Raw genomic sequence first — 18,165 nt, 5'->3', positions numbered from 1 at the left:
CTCAGCTCCACGCCAAGAAGAACTTGTCAGTAGGTACATTTGCATCTCATTTTTTATCGATCTTAAATGGGGACGTATGTTTTATATTAAGGTGAAACGATATCTAAAATATATGATAATTTAAAATTTTTAGCGAATTAACTGTTTCATCGGTCTCCGTCCGTCCTGTAAACTAATATAGCATTTATTCCGCAGGAAGCAAGTTTCACAGCTTCAGATTCGCATGACAGCTATGACTCAGCAGAGAGTTCTATAGGGAGGGAAAGTTCATCTTCTTCAAGCAATTTCAATGGCGATTCTCGAAGCCTAATGGAAAAGCAAGTTGCAGCAACTTCTCAAAATGGTTTGAAACGATGGGAATTCTCACATTGATGATATTCTCATTCAGATCATTCATCTTCTGTTTCACAAAGCAGTTCTTCGGATAACAAGCAAGAGTTTTCTTCATCGACTTGGACTTCGAAAAACCTTCTTGAAGCAGCAGAGAAGACGATTGAGGAGTTTCATGCGGAAGCAAAGATGTGGAAGAGGAATGCCGACAAGTTGATGCAAGATTTGGACATATTGAGGAAACAATACTCCGACCAGTCCAAACTCAGGCAACTTTGACGACGGAACTATCGGCGGCGAACTCGGAACGCGATGGACTACGGAAAGAAGTTGAGAATCTCAAAACTTTGTTGGAGAAATCAATGGTGAAACAAACGGCGTTTCAGGATGATGGAACAATCTTTTTACAAAAGGAATTGGAAAATGAAATTAAGATCCAAAAAGAGTCTAATGACAGCCTCACTTTGCAGTTGAAGCGGAGCCAAGAAGCAAAAGTTGAGCTTGTTTCGGTTCTTCAGGAGCTGGCAGAGACCATAGAAAAGCAGAAAGTTTAAATGGAGATATTTCGTTCCTTCGGTCACGAGTAAGTAAATTGGAGAACAAAATGCAGAAAACTTCAGAGGAAAACAGGAACTTAATGATCCAGCTTCAACAATCAAGAGAATCAGAGAAGAATTTGCAGGCCGAGGTGCGTTGTCTCGAACAGGCCTTGAAGGACAAAGAACACACCGATGCCCTTGCAGAAGAATATAAGAATATGTTAGCAGCTAAAGAAAGAGAAATCGTTGGTTTGAAAGTAAAGCTATCTGATTCTCGGAAGGAAAGACAGTTCTCGAATCCGGAGTTTCAGAAGGGTGGCGATGCACATCTGATCAGAGAAATCGAAGCCTTAAAAGTGAAACTAGAGGAGTTAGAAACTGATTGCAACGAGCTGACCGATGAGAATCTTGAATTACTACTCAAGATTAAGGAAACAAATGGAGTTGCAGTAAGTGAACAAAAGTCAGAAATGCTTCTCCTGGAAGAGAAACTAAAGAAGAAAATTCTCAGGGAGATTCAAAGTGATTACAACAGCTACATTCAGGAACTTGAAACTCAAAGAATTGGACTTGAAGCTGAAGTAACTGATGCAGTAAATGAGTTAGCTCAAAAAGGACTGACATTCAAACACTGGAGACTACCATGCAGTCAAAGGAAGAGGAGATTATGGAACTTAGATTGAACCAAAGTAAACTTGAGGATAAGTGTGAATCTCTGAGAAGGGAAATTACAGAGATACAAGAAACTAATGAGACACTCATCGAAGAATGCAATTCGATTAGCAGTCGGCTGAGGAGTTGAGGAAGGACAAGTCACAATTGGAAGAGCATTGTGCTCACTTGGAGGACAAAATAAGGGAGTGCAGCAAAAATATTCAAGTGTTTGATGGAAATCTGACTTTGGTCATGAAAGATTTCACATCAGAAGAGCAGAAGCTAACATTGGGGTTGGATGAACTTTATGATAAAAGCATGAAACTCGAGGAAAAACTCAAGCTTGAAGAAATCTCCTGTAATAGAATGTATTCTGAGAAGAACGATGAACTCGAGAATCTTCGACAAGAGGTGAAAAGCCTTGCTAAGGAACTCTCTGCACCACATCATGAAAAGGAAAAACAGCTTACGATGCTCACGTGAAATTTCGGGTTTACGAGAAGATAAAGTTAAACTGCAGTCAGCTCTTGAAGAAGCCAAATCTAAACTGAGCCTTGCAGAGAGTGAATTCAAGAAAATGGAAACTGAAGCTAAATCCGAAGTGGAAGACCTGTTGGTCGAACTCGCAGCCTTGAGAGAAAACCGGAAAACATTGATGGCGGAACACAAAAAAGCTTTGAAGTTGTTGGAGAGTTACAAGTCAAGTGAAGGGTAACTTAAAACTACTGTGAATGACCTTGAATTAAAGCTGATTGTTTCAGAAAATGAACAGCAGAAGTATCAGAACAATCTAACAATATGAAGGTTCAGCAGCTGAAGATAGAAAATCTTGAGGATGACATTTTGGCTTTAAGAGATGAACTCGTCTCGATTAAAGCTGTGAAACATGAACTCAAAACTTCATTGCATCAATTATCCAGAGAATGTGATGATCTGAAGGCAAAGAAAAATTACTTCATGCAGCAGATTTCTACCTTGCAAAAGGTTGTTTCAGAGTTGGATGTGTACAAACATGAAAAAGTAGCCTTGGAAGAAAAACTTGTGCACCTGGAAGGCTATCTCGCAACAAAAGAGGCATTATTAAAGCAGGATGAAAGATTAAAAATGAGCTTAATAAGATCAAGAAGACAAACACTCCAGCAGCAAATAAAACAGCTTCAAGAGGAGAAAGATGAGTTTCCGATAAAAGCTGAAACCCTTGAAGAAAATTGAAACTGAAACATTCCGGTTATCACAGAAACAGACGAGAGGTAAGGAATCCACTTTCGCCTTTTGGTACGAAATCTGGAAATCGAAAAGTTTAAATTTCTCCATTTCATGTTACAATCCAGGATGGCAGCCATTGCGATTCCAATGATGGAAGCAATGAAAGTGAGCTTACCAAAGCCATGGAAGCCAATAACAAGTACAAAGCTTGTGTAACTAGGTGATAACAGGAACATGTTACAGCATTAAAATCCCATAATTTATCTTCCATGAAGAAGTTCAACACCGTGAGCTAATCCTGCTATGAATCATTCTACCAGGTTATCAGAGGGTCGGAGAAGTCAATCAAATACCCCAAGAAAATCAAGTGTTGAAACTGAAGTTATCGCAAAAGAGAAATATGAACGCACAAAATCATCTCTGGAGGCAGAGTTAAGTGACATACGCGAGCGTTATCTCCAGATGAGCCTTAAATATGCAGAAGTTGAAGCTCAACGTGAAGAACTTGTGATGAAGCTTAAATGAGCCTTAAATATGCAGAGTTAACTGCCTAAAGCTTTAGCACTTGATTATAAACCAAATTATGGCATTTAGGATGATTTTTGGTGATTTCCCAAGTCTAGATAACCATTTCAGGGTTTGAGTATTGGTACTGGGATGAATACTATCGATACTAGATGAATTGAAATTAAAATTAAGGATTTTAGGCTGGGAATATCGATACTGCCAAGGGAGTATCGATACTACCCCTATAGTATCAATACTCATGGTGGTAGTATCGATACTAAGCCTCAATTTTGGAAACAAAATGCATTTTGGTATCGATACTCAAGGATATCGATAGTTAGCACTAGGGTATCGATACTACAAGTAGAGTATCGATACTACTCACTTTGGATGGTTAGTTTTGACCCAAATTAGGCCTGTAAGAGCTAAGAATGATTGTACTAGCAAGAATAAGCCCGTGAGGGACCTGAATGTCTAAACATACCTAAAAATCATGGAAATGGGTTACAACAGAGGTAACCATTGTAAGCGGTATACATCAAAGTATCTTTAGTTGAGCACGTATACTGATAGTAGAGAACGAGGATCGTTACAGGGGATGTATCGACCAGTGGTACAATGAGGAGTCAAATTCAGAATAGTGGAGAGCGTGGGCTTTGAGAATGCCAACGAACCTAAGATGTGTAAGCCATCCTTTCAATCCAAGGGGTATTGAAAAAGTTCAATAAGATCGATCAAAGTGTCGCTACTCAAAGTTGAACCAGAGTCAGGTACCGGCTAGTGGTTAGTACAATTAGTGAACAACAACATCAGAAATATTCGTAAAACCTCGAGATCACGTACAGACTTCGCTAAAGACAAGAATAAATAAATTACACGTTAGTAACGAGCGACCAAGTGGAGTAGCGTAGTAAATAACCACAGTATAGACCATTAAGCCTTCACGTAACGTTCTAGATAGAGAACGAATGAGATATCATCTATAGAGAATGTGACCTCACCAAATGATTCCAGTTATATTAGGATATACCCATGTTACCTTAGTTTCCCTAGTGGGGAATTATCAGCGCGCGAGACACTTCAGGAGTTAGTGAGGGTCCGAGGCCTGAACACTCACGAGGAGTTGGTTAGCGATGTCAGTTTCGTGTAGCCTCTAGGCCTTAGGTATGTATAGTTGCATCAATCTAGTTCAGGCAATGACAATCGTCTAATGGTATAGGATATCTGAAAATACATGAAGCAAGTGCGTGAGGCACTTCTGCGGATGACTATGTGCCGAGGCCTTAACACTCATGAGGGGTGGGTTGGCAGGTGTGATGTCCTTACTTGAATACACCATAACAAGTGCGTGAGGTACTTTAATGGGTAATTTAGATGTGAATCCTACAAGTGAGGGGTGGGTTAGCAGGACATATATGCGGTTGCTAGTGTCTGATGCCTTTGTGAGACCAGATACTAGTCAACATTGTATAGCTAGTACTCAGTAGAGTCTGAGTTGTATTTAGAAAATACAAAGCAGACACAGTCAGCCATTCAGGTTATAGACCATTGAGAGAGCGTACTCATGGTGAGGCCCTTGTCTGAGGACTAAGGGAAGTGTAAGACCCCAATTTTAGTGACAAAATAGTTGAGTCTTAAGTAGGTAGTAATTGATCAAGATCATGTATATGCCTACTGCTTAATACCCTATCTTTAGCATGCATATTTAGGGAACTCTTAATGCTACTCTAGATTAGCGATTATATTGTTGGGCTTTATAAGCTCCGCATTCAGATATTTTTCGTTGGCATGTCAGTAGCCTGGCAGTTCATGGAGCATCGTTACCATGACTTTCAACATCTCATTCAGAGTAATGTATGTAACTTTAGTGGGCATGTTGATACATACACACACCTCGATCCAAATGATGATGGATTGACTATTCTGCTAGGATCTATCAAAGAGGACGAGTGAGGCTTCTCAAAGACAAACTCCAAACAATAGTCCAAGCCTTTTTCAGAAAGGGTATACATGCCCATATGGAAATTTAAGAGTTTAAGGAATAAAACAAATCATTCCTTCCCCTACAACCACTTGGATCACCACAATATAAGTGGAATCTACTCAAGTCTAGAATAACAACGGACTTGCAACAATTTTTGAAAAGTATCCTGATGTTATTTGGTCTATGTCTTCTAATTATGATGGATATCTCATAGCTTTACAACGGTTCTTTAATCGTACCAATCCGATATCAAAAACTCAAGATACACTTATTTTAGTGAAGACAACGCATGCAAAAATTCCTATATGAGATTAATAGGGATTTTATAAATATTACGAATTTTCAATATTTTTTAATTATTTGTAATATAATTTAATATAGGATGATGCATTATCTTTTAGGATTAGATTTATTATTTTTTAGGAATTAATGTCGAGTTAAAACATTATTCTTAGTTTATTATTATTTATTAGGAATTAGAACATGTTTAGTTTATTATTATTTTCATTCATTAGCTATTTAGGCCTTTTAGAACTCCTCCCCTATAAAAGTAGGTTTCATTCAACTTTGTAAACACATATTTTCTTTGAATAATTGATGAGTGTTCAAAATCGTTAATCTTTACTTGTATTTCTTCGATTTTGTGGAATTATTGCTATTGAATTTGTCGTATTATACTTGTTTTTGTATAGGTCCTTGCTTTCTAGAATTTGTGCAAAACGGGCGAATTCTGCATTTTTTTATTATTTGGTCACGGCTGGAGACATGGGCACGACTCTGGACATGACGCGATCTGACGTGGCAGTTTCTAGAAGGTCCAGTCAGCGGCGGTTTCTAGAAGACTTCATCCGCATGCCTTTTGGAAGATTGACGAGCAGAGTTGCATTAGGAGACTAGTTTAAGTTTCAATTTAAATTAAAAAAATTATCTTTTAGGATTATTTATTTATTTCTTTGTTTATCTCTTAGGCTTGAGAGGCTATAAATACCCACTTGGGGTAAGCCTAAACTCATCACTCAAATTACATTATTTTTTCTCTCTAGTTTTATTAAAGTTTTCTCCTTTTACTTTTCAAGTTTTTCCCTTTTTCTTTTATTTTCAAGCTTTATTTTAATATGCTAAGATGATTCTGTCATGCTTAGCTAAACTTTTCATAAGCCGAGAGCTGTCGCGATGATTCAATTACAATGGAAGAATTAAAACAGTCTCTTAATATCTTTGGAATATCTCTCTCAATCTATGCGCTTATTTTTCAAAATCAAAACAATTTTAAAATCAAAGATTGACTTTGGTTAAGAGGTTGTTGCGATTAAACGTGTAGGAGGAAGATTCGGCTTATAGAAAGAATACGACTTCCTGGGAAACACTTGGCGAGATAGCTTCACCAAGAGGAATTGAGACCGGAATTGATGTTATTGAAGCAATAATCCGAGTCGGTCGCCATGAACTTAAACGGTAATTGATCTATGACAATTGATGTTGATAGAATTAATTCCCGAAGCCGGAATCAAAGATTGCCTTGGCTATTTGATATACAAAATAGTCTCGGGGATAGCCCTTGTAGACAAAGTAACCGACGTGAATCCGAAGAGAAAATCTTATTCGATGATCTAAAGGAAATTGAATCAAAGCGAAGTTTGAGGCGATTTTTACCGTATTTATTCACAATCTTCATCATCCTATTTTTACTTTAATTGCTTTAATTTATTTATTCACTTTTATTATTTAAATATCTCATCACCAAAACCCCCTTTTATTACTTTCACGCCTGGTGTAAACAAACCGAACAAAAGTTTATACTTTCCAAGACCCTGTGGATTCGACCCTACTTCTCTACGCTACGAATTTTCCTTTATTTATTATCCGAGAATAAGGAATTTTATTTGACATCAAATGACAATTGTCAAATTGGCACCGTTACGGGGACTTCGCCAAAGTTACTAATTTTTGTTTGTTTTGATTTATGACCAGGTCTAATCCGGGAGCGTTAGTGGAGTACAACCCGGAGATTGAAGCCAAAGCTAGGAGACTCCACGCACAACACTTCAGGAAAGTAGGAGACAACAAACAAATCCAGAAGAAGAATCAAATTCAGGTAATAAATCGATGGTCGATCTTACTTCGGGAGTTAGCCACGGTTCCTACTGAGAAAGGGCCTATGTGCATTGATTTTCCCCTAGGCGAAACTCTCCAGTTGAAAACTGGCCTTATTCATCTCATCCCTACATTGCATGGATGCTGAACGATGATCCACACAAACATCTCAAGGAATTTCATATGGTGCTCCAGATGAGACCACAGGGAGTAACTGAGGAAATAAAACTTAGAGTTTTTTTTTTTCCTTAGCCGATTCGGCTAAGGAGTGGTTATTTTATCTTCCTCCTAATTCTGTAACTACATGGGCTCAAATGACTCGTCTTTTTCTTGACAGGTTTTTCCCTTCGACAAAAGTAAGTGAACTACGAAGAAGAATACTTGGAATCAATCAGCTTGATTGGGAGTAACTTTAGGACTACTGGAGCGGTTTAAGAAGTTATGTTCTAGTTGCCCACAACACGAGTTAACTGAACAAACAACTTCAACACTTTTTTGAAGGGTTATCTCCCCTGGAAATGAAGATGATCGACGCTGTCAGCGGCGGATCCTTACTGAATATGACTCCCACCGAGGCAAGACACTTAATATCGACGATGGTTGCAAATTCCCAACAGTTTCGCACAAATAATGAACCTTCTCGAAGGGTTCATGAGATAAGTTCATCTTCCTTAGAAAATAAAATATACAAGTTAACTGAAGTCGTAAACTCTCTTATTGCAGGAAAGATAGACAAAACCAATTATGTGGAATATGTGCATTACCTGATCATCCGACAAATGGTTGTCCACTGATTCAAGATGACGCAGCAGCTCAAGTCAATGCAACCAGGGATTTTCTGGGACCTCCCCAAAGAGCTTATAATCCCTACGAATACATACAACCCAGGATGGAGGGATCATCCAAATTTCAACTATGTTCAAAACTCAAGACCAAATCAAGGCTGTCAAGCGAGACCACCTCCACCACAACAACAGCCCCAAAAGAAATCACTAGATTCGATTGTCGAGAGGTTAGTACTATCCCAGGAAAAATTCCAGAATCATACTAAAGCCCACTTACAAGAGATAGACAAGCAGATGAGCCAACTGGCTCAAACCGTAGGTCGCTTGGAATCACGAGGTAAACTTCCATCTCAAACTGAAGTAAACCCGAGGGGGAACGTCAGCGCCATCACTCTTCAGAGCGGTACAGTAGTGGCACCACCTGTTCCATCAAACGAAGCAACCCAAAAGGAGAAAAGACTGATGATTCAGGGTCCCAGAAAGAGAATAACGAATATTAAATAGATAACCCGACACCATCCCCCTACGACGTACCACCACCTTTTCCATCAAGGTTAGTTTAAAAGGACAAAAAAACTGAGGAAAAGGTAATATTATAAGTACTTCGGAAGGTGGAAGTTAACATATCTCTCCTTGAGGTTATTCAAAGGTTCCAAGGTATGCCCGGTTTTTAAAGGATCTCTGCACGACCAAAAAAAGCTTACCAGTCGAGAAAGTGAACTTAGGAGCGAACGTCTCAGCTGTTTTCCAACGAAAGTTACCACCTAAACTAAAGGACCAAGGTATGTTCGTAATCCCTTGTAAAATTGGAAAAGTTGAAATAAAACGAGCAATGTGTGATCTTGGTGCATCAATTAATGTAATGCCTCTATCTGTTATAAAATGGTTACTAACGATACTTTGAAGGATATAAAGATTTCTATATAACTTACCGACAGGTCGGTGATCTATCCAGAAGGACTTTTAGAGAATTTATTGGTGGAGGTAAGCGACTTGATATTTCCCACCGATTTTTATATAATCAACATAGAGAATGATCGCATGAGCACATCATCTGATATCCTTTGGGACACCCTTTCATAAGCACTGCAAATACAAGAATTGACGTGAGGAGTGGAATTTTAACTATGGAATTCGATGGTAAGGTCGTTAAATTTGACGTATAAGGCAATGCGATATCTTGGTAAAGTGGAAAGTTTAAATTCTGTCAATTTAATTGATCCTTTGGCTGATGAATTTTTAAGGACTAATTTTCCTTTGATATATTCAGGGAGCTGAAGGATCATGATGAAAACATGAGTTCCGATCATACCGAGTTGAATTTGATTTCTTCTAAGCCCAAAGTCTTGCCTTCTGTTTTGCATGCACCAGAAGTTGAACTGAAACTATTGCCTGATCATTTGAAATATGCCTTCCTCGGAGAAAATAACACTCTACCAGTAATCATATCAAAAAAAATTATCTGATTAGGAGGAAAAGGACTTAATCACTGTTTTGTGCCAATACAAGGAGGCCATAGGATGGACCATCGTTGATATAAAAGGGTTGAGTCCATCCACTGCATGCATAAAATTAAAACCAAAGAAGGCGCAAAACCAACACGTGAAGGTCAACGCCGGCTAAATCCAACAATGATGGAAGTGGTAAAAAAGGAGATACAAAAACTCCTAGATGCATATATTATATATCAAATTTCGGATAGCAAATGGGTAAGTCCGATACATGTAGTTCCTAAAAAAATAGGAGTTACAGTGATTGAAAATTCTGAAGGAGAACTTGTACCAACACGAGTTCAGAATGGATGGAGAGTCTGCATCGATTACAGGAAGTTGAATTCTTTAACTCGAAAAGACCATTTTCCTCTTCCGTTCATAGATCAAATGATAGAACGATTAGTTGTAAATCTCACTATTGTTGTCTTGATGGATTTTCAGGTTTCTTCCAGATTCCAGTAGCACCTGAAGATCAAGAAAAGACGACGTTTACATGTCCTTTCGGCACTTTCGCTTACCGACGTATGCCTTTCTGACTTTGCAATGCACCTGCCACATTCCAAAGGTGTATGATTAGTATTTTTTCTGATTTATTGAGAAAGTTATTGAAGTCTTCATGGATGACTTCACTGTTTATGATAATTCATTCGATGAGTGTCTATTAAACTTGAAAATGTGTTGCGTCGATGCCTAGAATTTAACCTTGTTTTGAATTATGAAAGTGTCACTTTATGGTTGATAATGGTCTAACTCTAGGACATATTGTTTCATCTAAAGGAATTTTGGTAGATAAGGCAAAACTGATATAATACGTTCACTTCCTTACCCCACTACGGTGAGGGAAATTAGCTCTTTCCTTGATCATGCAGGTTTTTACCGTAGATTCATTAAGGATTTCTCTAAGGTGGCGCAACCATTGTGCGAGATATTACAGAAGGATAAAGCCTTCAATTTCAACCAACAATGCCAAGAATCATTCGACGTACTAAAGGAGAAGTTGGTTACGGCACCCATAGTCCAACCATCGAATTGGGACTTCCCCTTCGAAGTCATGTGATGCTTCAGATGGAAGTGTTGGGGCTGTGCTCGGACAAAAGATCAAGAAAGAACCTCACGTTATCGCTTATGCATTTCGTACCTTGGATTCCGCACAACAGAATTACTCAACAATCGAGAAAAAATTATTTGCTATTATTTTTGCATTAGATAAATTTAGTTCATATCTTCTTGGCACTAAAGTTGTTGTTTTCTCTGATCATGCAGCCTTGAAGTACTTGCTTAGAAAAAGAGGCAAAACCACGACTAATCTATTGGATCTTACTCCTCCAAGAGTTTGATTTGGAAATTAATGACAAGAAAGGATGTGAGAACTTAGTGGCCGATCATTTAAGACGGCTTCCAATCACTACAGTTGATCCTCCATTCGTGAAGAATTCCCGGAGGAGAGCTTGATGATGGCGCAAACGTCAATACCTTGGTTCGTAGATATAGTAAATGACTTAGCTATAGGTAAATTACCATCTGATTTAACAAGAGCTGAAGTAAACCATATTAAAAGAGAATCTCGTTTCTTCATTTGGGATGATCCGTATCTTTGAAGCATTGTTCAGACCAGGTAATTAGACGATGTGTCCCTGAAAGCGAGGTAAGCTCAATTTTAAATTTTTGTCATTCTTATTCGTGTGGTGGACACTTTGGACCGATGCGACCGCTCATAAAATTTGGAATGCAGATTCTTTTGGCCTCATATTTTTCGCGATGCTTATTTGTTTTCCAAATCTTGTGATAATTCTCAACGTGCAGGTAATTTGAGTTATAGAAACGAAATGCCCCTTAATCCTATACATATATGTGAAATATTTAATGTTTGGGGACTTGATTATATGGGTCCATTTGTTTCTTCTTTTGGTAATTATATAATCCTTGCGGTTGATTATGTTTCGAAGTGGGTAGAAGCTAAATCCACTCGAAATAACGATGCAAAAAATACTGTTCAATTTCTAAAGAATTGTATTTTTCCAAATTTGGTACACCAAGGGTGATAATAAGTGACCGCGGCACACACTTCATCAATCGAGTAATTGATGTACTTATGAAAAAGCATGGAGTGAATCATAGAATTGCCACAACTTATCATCCGCAGACAAACGGACAAGCAGAAGTTTCAAACTGTGAAGTAAAGACGATTCTTGAGAAAATAGTCAAGCCAAATCGCAAAGACTGGAGCTTGAAATTAATTGACGCTTTGTGGGCTTAGCGAATTGCATATAAGAACCTACTGGCATGTCGCCATATCGCCTTGTATTCGGTAAGCCATGTCATTTACCTATCGAGCTGGAACACAAGGCATATTGGGCAGTAAAACAATACAATATGGAGTTAGAAGTGGTTGGTGAAACATGAAAATTACATATACAGGAGCTTGAGGAAATCCAGAGAGATGCTTATGAAAACGCCAAAATATATAAGGACAAAACAAAAGAATTCCATGATATAAAAATTATTTCTAAATCTTTTTCTATCGGGCAAAAAGTTATTCTTTTTAATTCAAAATTAAAACTTTTTGCAGGAAAACTTCGATCAAATGGAGCGGGCCTTATACGATACTGAAATATTCTCGCATGGCACAGTCGAAATTGAAGACAATTCGGGCACTCAATTTAAAGTAAATGGACACAGGATTAAACTGTATTATGTGAATAGTGAAGTTTGCTTAATTGAAGATCTCGACTTAGAAGAACTTGTAGTCTGAATCAGGTCATCAAGCTAACGACGTTAAACAAAAGCGCTTCATGGGAGGCAACCCATTTTTTCGATTCTGCTATATTTTTATTTTTCTTTTTGTTTTATTTTTTTTGATCGAGCATGTTTTATTTAATTTTTATTTTGCAGGAACCGATATTTTTTATTCAAACTTGAATGAGAAGATTTACAAAATTATGATTCGAACAGTGCTAATGAGCAATAAACAGTCGAACAAATGAAAAACAAAATAATGCCCCACTCACGTTAGCACACTCCTATGGAGACCTGCACACTCCTATGGAGACTTGCACACATTAGTAAAATCGACATGAAATCGGGGAGTAGTCTATCCCTTCTCTTGCACCTTAGTTTTACGTTTTGACACAAACGCTTTAAGTGAGGGGGAGTAGAGTGTAGGATTGAATTTTACCTTGCTTATCTTTATATTTCAATGCTAGTATGTGTTGGTTGGATTTGTCAAAAATTTCATTTAATTTCTTTGTCTTGTTGAATATTTTTGGAATGCTATGCTTGTTTGGGAACACATGATTGTTTAGGTTAGGATGTTCTTGATAACGAATAACATAAATTGTGATCAAGTCGGTTTTTGTGATATTCCATAACTTTGTTGGTTGAAATGTGATTAGCTCAATGCATGAAACAATTTAGTGAGATTTGAGCCTTTACAAGCAATCAATTTCGCTCGCATTTTGTTTGATTGAGTGTCGAATTTGGCATTGATATCTATAACCTGCATGTTGAATACTATCGAGATTACACATGAACATGATGCTTAAAAATGATTTGGGCACCTTAGGATTAACCATCCCGTTTCCCTACTAAATAGCCTACCCATACATTTTTTCCCTTTAGTTAAACACTTTTGAGCCTATTCCGTTTTTTTGTTTTCACCACATTTATAAACCCGAGCCTTTTTGTTTATCCCTCTTTTCTACCTTTTTCAGGGCAAGTGAATAATTTTACCATTGTATTCTCCATCGAAAAAATAGTAATTCAAAAAAAAGAAGCTGTTGAAAGAAAAAAAGAGAAAAAAAGAGACATGAAAGAAAAAATGGAAAACAAAACAACAAAAGTGTGAAAAATGCATTTCGATAAGAAATTTGTTGTTTGATATATCGTCTTTTTATCTTGTTGTGCTTAATGTTCCGATGGAGTTGAGATTATTATTTGTTAGTTCATTGCCTTGAATTTTAGCCTTTTTTTCCCACCTTTACCTAAGCCTCGTTACAACCAATAAAAACCCTTTGATTTATGCATCTTGTTCTTATTAGTAGTGGAGATTTGATTTACTTGCAGGCTTATGGTAATATCGTGTCGATTCTGACATTGAGCGTTTCTTTACCCCAAACACATTGAGTGATTTTAGTGAATCCCAGTAAGGTGTTGAGTTATGAGCATTGAGATTAATGAATGAATGGATATTACAATTGCACTTGATTGTTCTGATTGGTGATGTTCAATTGATTGATTTCTTGACTTGAATAGTTATTGTGATCTCAACCTTGATTCCCTAAATATGAAACTTGACAAAAGAATGTTTAATGAAGTTTTTGACTGATTTGATTAATCATACTTGAGGACAAGCATGAGATAAGTGATGGGGAATTTGATGAGTGTTCAAAATTGTTAATCTTTGCTTGTTATTCTTCATTTTTTGGAATTATTGCTGAATTGGTCGTGTTATACTTGTTTTTGTACAGGTCATTGTTTTCCAGAATTTGTGACAAAATGGGCGAATTCTGCATTTTTATTATTATTTCGTCATGGCTGGAGACATGGGCACGACTCTGGACACGACGCGGTCTGACGTGGCAGTTTATAGAAGGTCCAGTCAGCGGCGGTTTCTAGAAGACTTCATCTGCACGCCTTCTTAAAGATTGACGAGCACAGTTGCATTAGGAGACTAGTTTATTTTTCAATTTAAATTAAAATCAATTATCTTTTAGGATTATTTTATTTATTTTCTTTGTTTATCTCTTAGGCTTTGAGAGGCTATAAATACCCACTAGGGGTAAGCCTAATCTCATCACTCAAATTTATTCTTCTTTTCTCTCTAGTTTTATTAAAGTTTTCTCTTTTTACTTTTCAAGTTTTTCCCTTTTTCTTTTATTTTCAAGCTTTATTTTTAATATGCTAAGTATGACTTTTGTCATGCTTAGCTAAACTTTTCATAAGCCGAGTGTTGTCGCGATGATTCAATTCCAATGGGAGAATTGAAACGGTCCCTTAATATCTTCGGAATATCTCTCTCAATCTCTGCGCTTATTTTTCAAAATCAAAATAGTTTTCAAAATAAAAGATTGACTTTGGTCAAGAAGTTGTTGCGATTAAACGTGTGGGTGGAAGATTCGGCTTATAGAAAGCAATTCGACTTCCTCGAAATACACTTGGCGAGATAGCTTCTCCAAGAGGGAATTGAGATCGGAATTGACGGTTATTAAAGCAACAATCCGAGTCGGTCGTCACGAACTTAAATGGTAATTGATCTACGACAATTGATGTTGATAAAAATCAATTATTGAAGTCGGAATCAAAGATTGCCTTGGGTATTCGGTATACAAGATAGAGTCATGGGGATAGCCCTTGTAGACAAAGTAACCGACGTGAATCCCGAAGAGAAAATCTTATTCGATGATCTAAAGGAATTGAATCAAAGCGAAGCTTGAGGTGATTTTTACCGTATTTATTCAAAATCTTCATCATCATGTTTTTACTTTAATTGTTTTAATTTATTTAATCGTTTTTATTATTTAAATATCTCATTACCAAACCCCCCTTTTATTACTTTCACACCTGGTGTAAACAAACCGAACAAAAGTTTATAATTTTCCAAGTCCCTGTGGATTTGACCCTACTTCTCTACACTACGAATTTTCCTTTATTATTATCCGAGAAGAAGGAATTTTATTTGACATTAAAACGACAATTGTCAATAATAATACAATGTGATTATGTTTTTGCAAGTTCTAATTGCCTTTTGCCTTCGAAGCTTCTTCAACTTCGAGTTCTTTCAAGTTCTTGATAGGGAGATCAATCTTCACAATCTGATTTGCCTCTTCATTACGATTACGAGGGCTGGTTAGAGCCATTTATCGATTTTGTCTTTTCATTGCTTCGATAGGACAATTATCCATCTATTTCCATCATATCAATATCATTCACGCCATCATCTCCACGATTTGGCCATAAACCTTTATTTGACTAAGTTATCTTATCTTATTTTTAATTATCTTTAGTTATCTTTATATTTTTATTTTCCTTATATTGTTTTGTCTTAATCTTCTATTTGTCTAAATTTCCAAAAACCCTAAATACCTTAAAAACCCTAATTATTATATCCCATTCTATTCTTTTTTCCACCTCATTATTTGATCGAGTCTAGAGCTTTCTAGGTTTGATTATTCAACACAAGTAACAAATTCATTTGATGCCATTTCTCTATCAGTTGGTATCAAATTTGGGATGATTCTTGGGAAGAATCAAAGAAATTTGACTTATTCTTCAAGCATCACCTGCCAAAGTACCCCAACGGAGCTAATTCACAAAGTTTCATTGTTTTCGAGTTCTTTTTATTTTTTTCAGTTTAGTTTCGATTCCTTCTTGTTAGTTTTATTATTTTCATTGAAAAAAGAAAAAAAGGCAAAAAAAAACCAAAACCAAAACCTAAAAAAATCGAAAACAAAGGAATTTGGGGCTGATTTTTTTACAGGTACTTACGTCTTCATAAGATAAATCTACAGTCCAAAATCCAGATCAATCGAACATCAATAGACCCCTATGATCCATCGTTCAAGATTTTTTGATAGATTTCAACACTGGTTCTTGACAAATTTTCATAGACTTTTTCAGAAAGAATTTGGCTCTGAAATTTTACAAATTGTAACAACATCTATTGTAAGACATAAATTTTTCCCCATAATTTTTGGAGATCAGAAACACCTTCTTAAACATTGCTCAAGTTGATCATGTGTTTGATCGACAAATTGGAGTTCTTCTCATTGACATATTCTTCTAGAATTTTCTAGAAGGGATTTCATGCTAAAAATTTCCATATCACAACTAGACTCACTAAGGATAATTAAAAAAATTCAGATAATTTGGAGATCGGCAACCCCTAAAAAATGTTCCTCAAGTTGATCCAATGTTTGAGGTTCTGTCCGGATTTGAGTTTTCCAATTTTTTTCTTTTACTCTTATTTCCTTTAGGTTCTTTTGTTTTCCTTTTTCTTTGTTCCTCTACATCATCTAACACATTCTCTTCATTGTGTTAGTAGGATTCAAAGAGTTTGCATATTTCTTCTTCCTTGCATTCTCATTCACTTGGAGTCTCACCTTTGTTTAACCTCTTAGAGCTTTTAACTTTTTCTTTCTCACCTTTGTTAGAGATCAAACTTTGATATGAACCGTGGAAGACTTCTTCGTACAGTGAGTTTTAAAGAGTACAAGATCGGCTTACTTGCCTCGCATTGTGTTACTTCTTGGAGTGACTAATGAGGTTTATTTTCTTTGAATTTTTCTTTCTTTACTTTACATTATCTTTGTTTTCTTTGAGTGTTGTGAATCTCATATTCCAAAAAAGTAGTACAAGATCAAGAGAAACAATCAGCGACATTAGAAGATGTAGTGAGTCTATAACCGGGTTTTTATAATTCATGCAAGAGTCTATACGTAAATTTAACGAAGTTCTCAATAGACTAGAACGAATAAAATATTCAATTACAAATAATCGACGACCAAACCAACCACCTATATGAGTTCACAAATTTCATGAGCAAAGACAACCCACACAAGAGAGAGTGTTCTTTTCCAAACTAAAAATTACTATTCCTTCATTACAAGGCAACTACAATCTAGATGAAATTGCGATTGAGAGAACAAAGTCGATCTCATGTTCGATTGTTATAATTGCCCACCTGAATAACATGTAACTTTAGTTACTTTGGAGTTCACTCATTCCGCACTAACATGGTGGACATATACCCGAAGATCTTAAATGGAACGGAGACTTGATCCAGTCAAATCATGGAATGAATTAAAATATCTCACGTGACAACGATTTGTACCGTCCTTCTATACTTACGAAGTAAATCAACGACTTTAACGAATACAACAAGGCCGACGATATGTGGAAGATTACTACGAAGAGATAGAATCATTGATGCAAAGAGCATTCAGTGAATATCAAGACGATACCATGAATTGGTTTGTGGTAAGACTTAACGAAAGTTTTCTAGACCAACTCGACGCACAGAGCTACACCGATCTAGAAGATGCACTAAAAAAGAAATTGCAAACGAAAACTGGATCCAACGAAAGTTTTGATTTCAAGAAAGCTATCAAGGTACTTTTTCCTCCTTTACAAATCAATCTTCTACACTGATTAAGAAGACAAGGGATGAAAAAATCGAGAAAGAAAAACCAAGATGACAAAGAATGATGCTTCTCGGAACCCCTAAGATAACATCAGAACAAGATACATCCAATGTTTTTCGACGCCAAGGAAGAGGCCATTACAGTCGTAATTTCCTAAAGCAAAATCTTTATTTATCCCAAATGATGTTTCTTACACCTAATATCCAGAGAAGATTGTGCCAACACAGAAGAACACGACACAACCAAGGAGGACAGTGATGACTATGGAAGCAAAGACTACACCGAAGAACGTTTGATAATTTCGACAAGCCTTGAACATTCAAACAATCAATGACTCTGACATACAACGTGTTAACATATTTCACTCAAGGTGTTTAATCTAAGAAAATTCGTTCTTCATCATCATTGACAATGGAAGTTATACCAACATCATAA

General features: G+C 36.7%; 1 protein-coding gene across 1 annotated transcript; it reads left to right on the top strand.

Moving 5' to 3' along the window:
- The first annotated feature begins 934 nt into the window (after positions 1-934).
- LOC120181043 (coiled-coil domain-containing protein 68-like) lies at positions 935-2,735 on the top strand. Its single transcript, XM_039186277.1, has 4 exons — positions 935-1,462; positions 1,656-1,934; positions 2,044-2,227; positions 2,296-2,735. The coding sequence occupies exons 1-4, from the start codon at positions 935-937 to the stop codon at positions 2,733-2,735; spliced, it is 1,431 nt and encodes a 476-aa protein (XP_039042208.1).
- Positions 2,736-18,165: the final 15,430 nt, after the last annotated feature.

Source organism: Hibiscus syriacus, unplaced genomic scaffold (assembly GCF_006381635.1).
Source record: "Hibiscus syriacus cultivar Baekdansim isolate YM2019G1 unplaced genomic scaffold, ASM638163v2 tig00112507_pilon, whole genome shotgun sequence".
NCBI lineage: Eukaryota > Viridiplantae > Streptophyta > Magnoliopsida > Malvales > Malvaceae > Hibiscus > Hibiscus syriacus.
This window is presented reverse-complemented; position numbering and strand designations above follow the sequence as displayed.

Bases quoted from the DNA above. Each gene is read 5' to 3' on its own strand.
- LOC120181043 (XM_039186277.1), top strand. From the start codon at position 935: ATGCAGAAAACTTCAGAGGAAAACAGGAACTTAATGATCCAGCTTCAA. The intron at 1,935-2,043 runs GTGAAAAGCCTT...GTTAAACTGCAG, and splicing joins TCGAGAATCTTCGACAAGAG to TCAGCTCTTGAAGAAGCCAA. The intron at 2,228-2,295 runs GTGAAGGGTAAC...GAAAATGAACAG, and splicing joins GTTGGAGAGTTACAAGTCAA to CAGAAGTATCAGAACAATCT.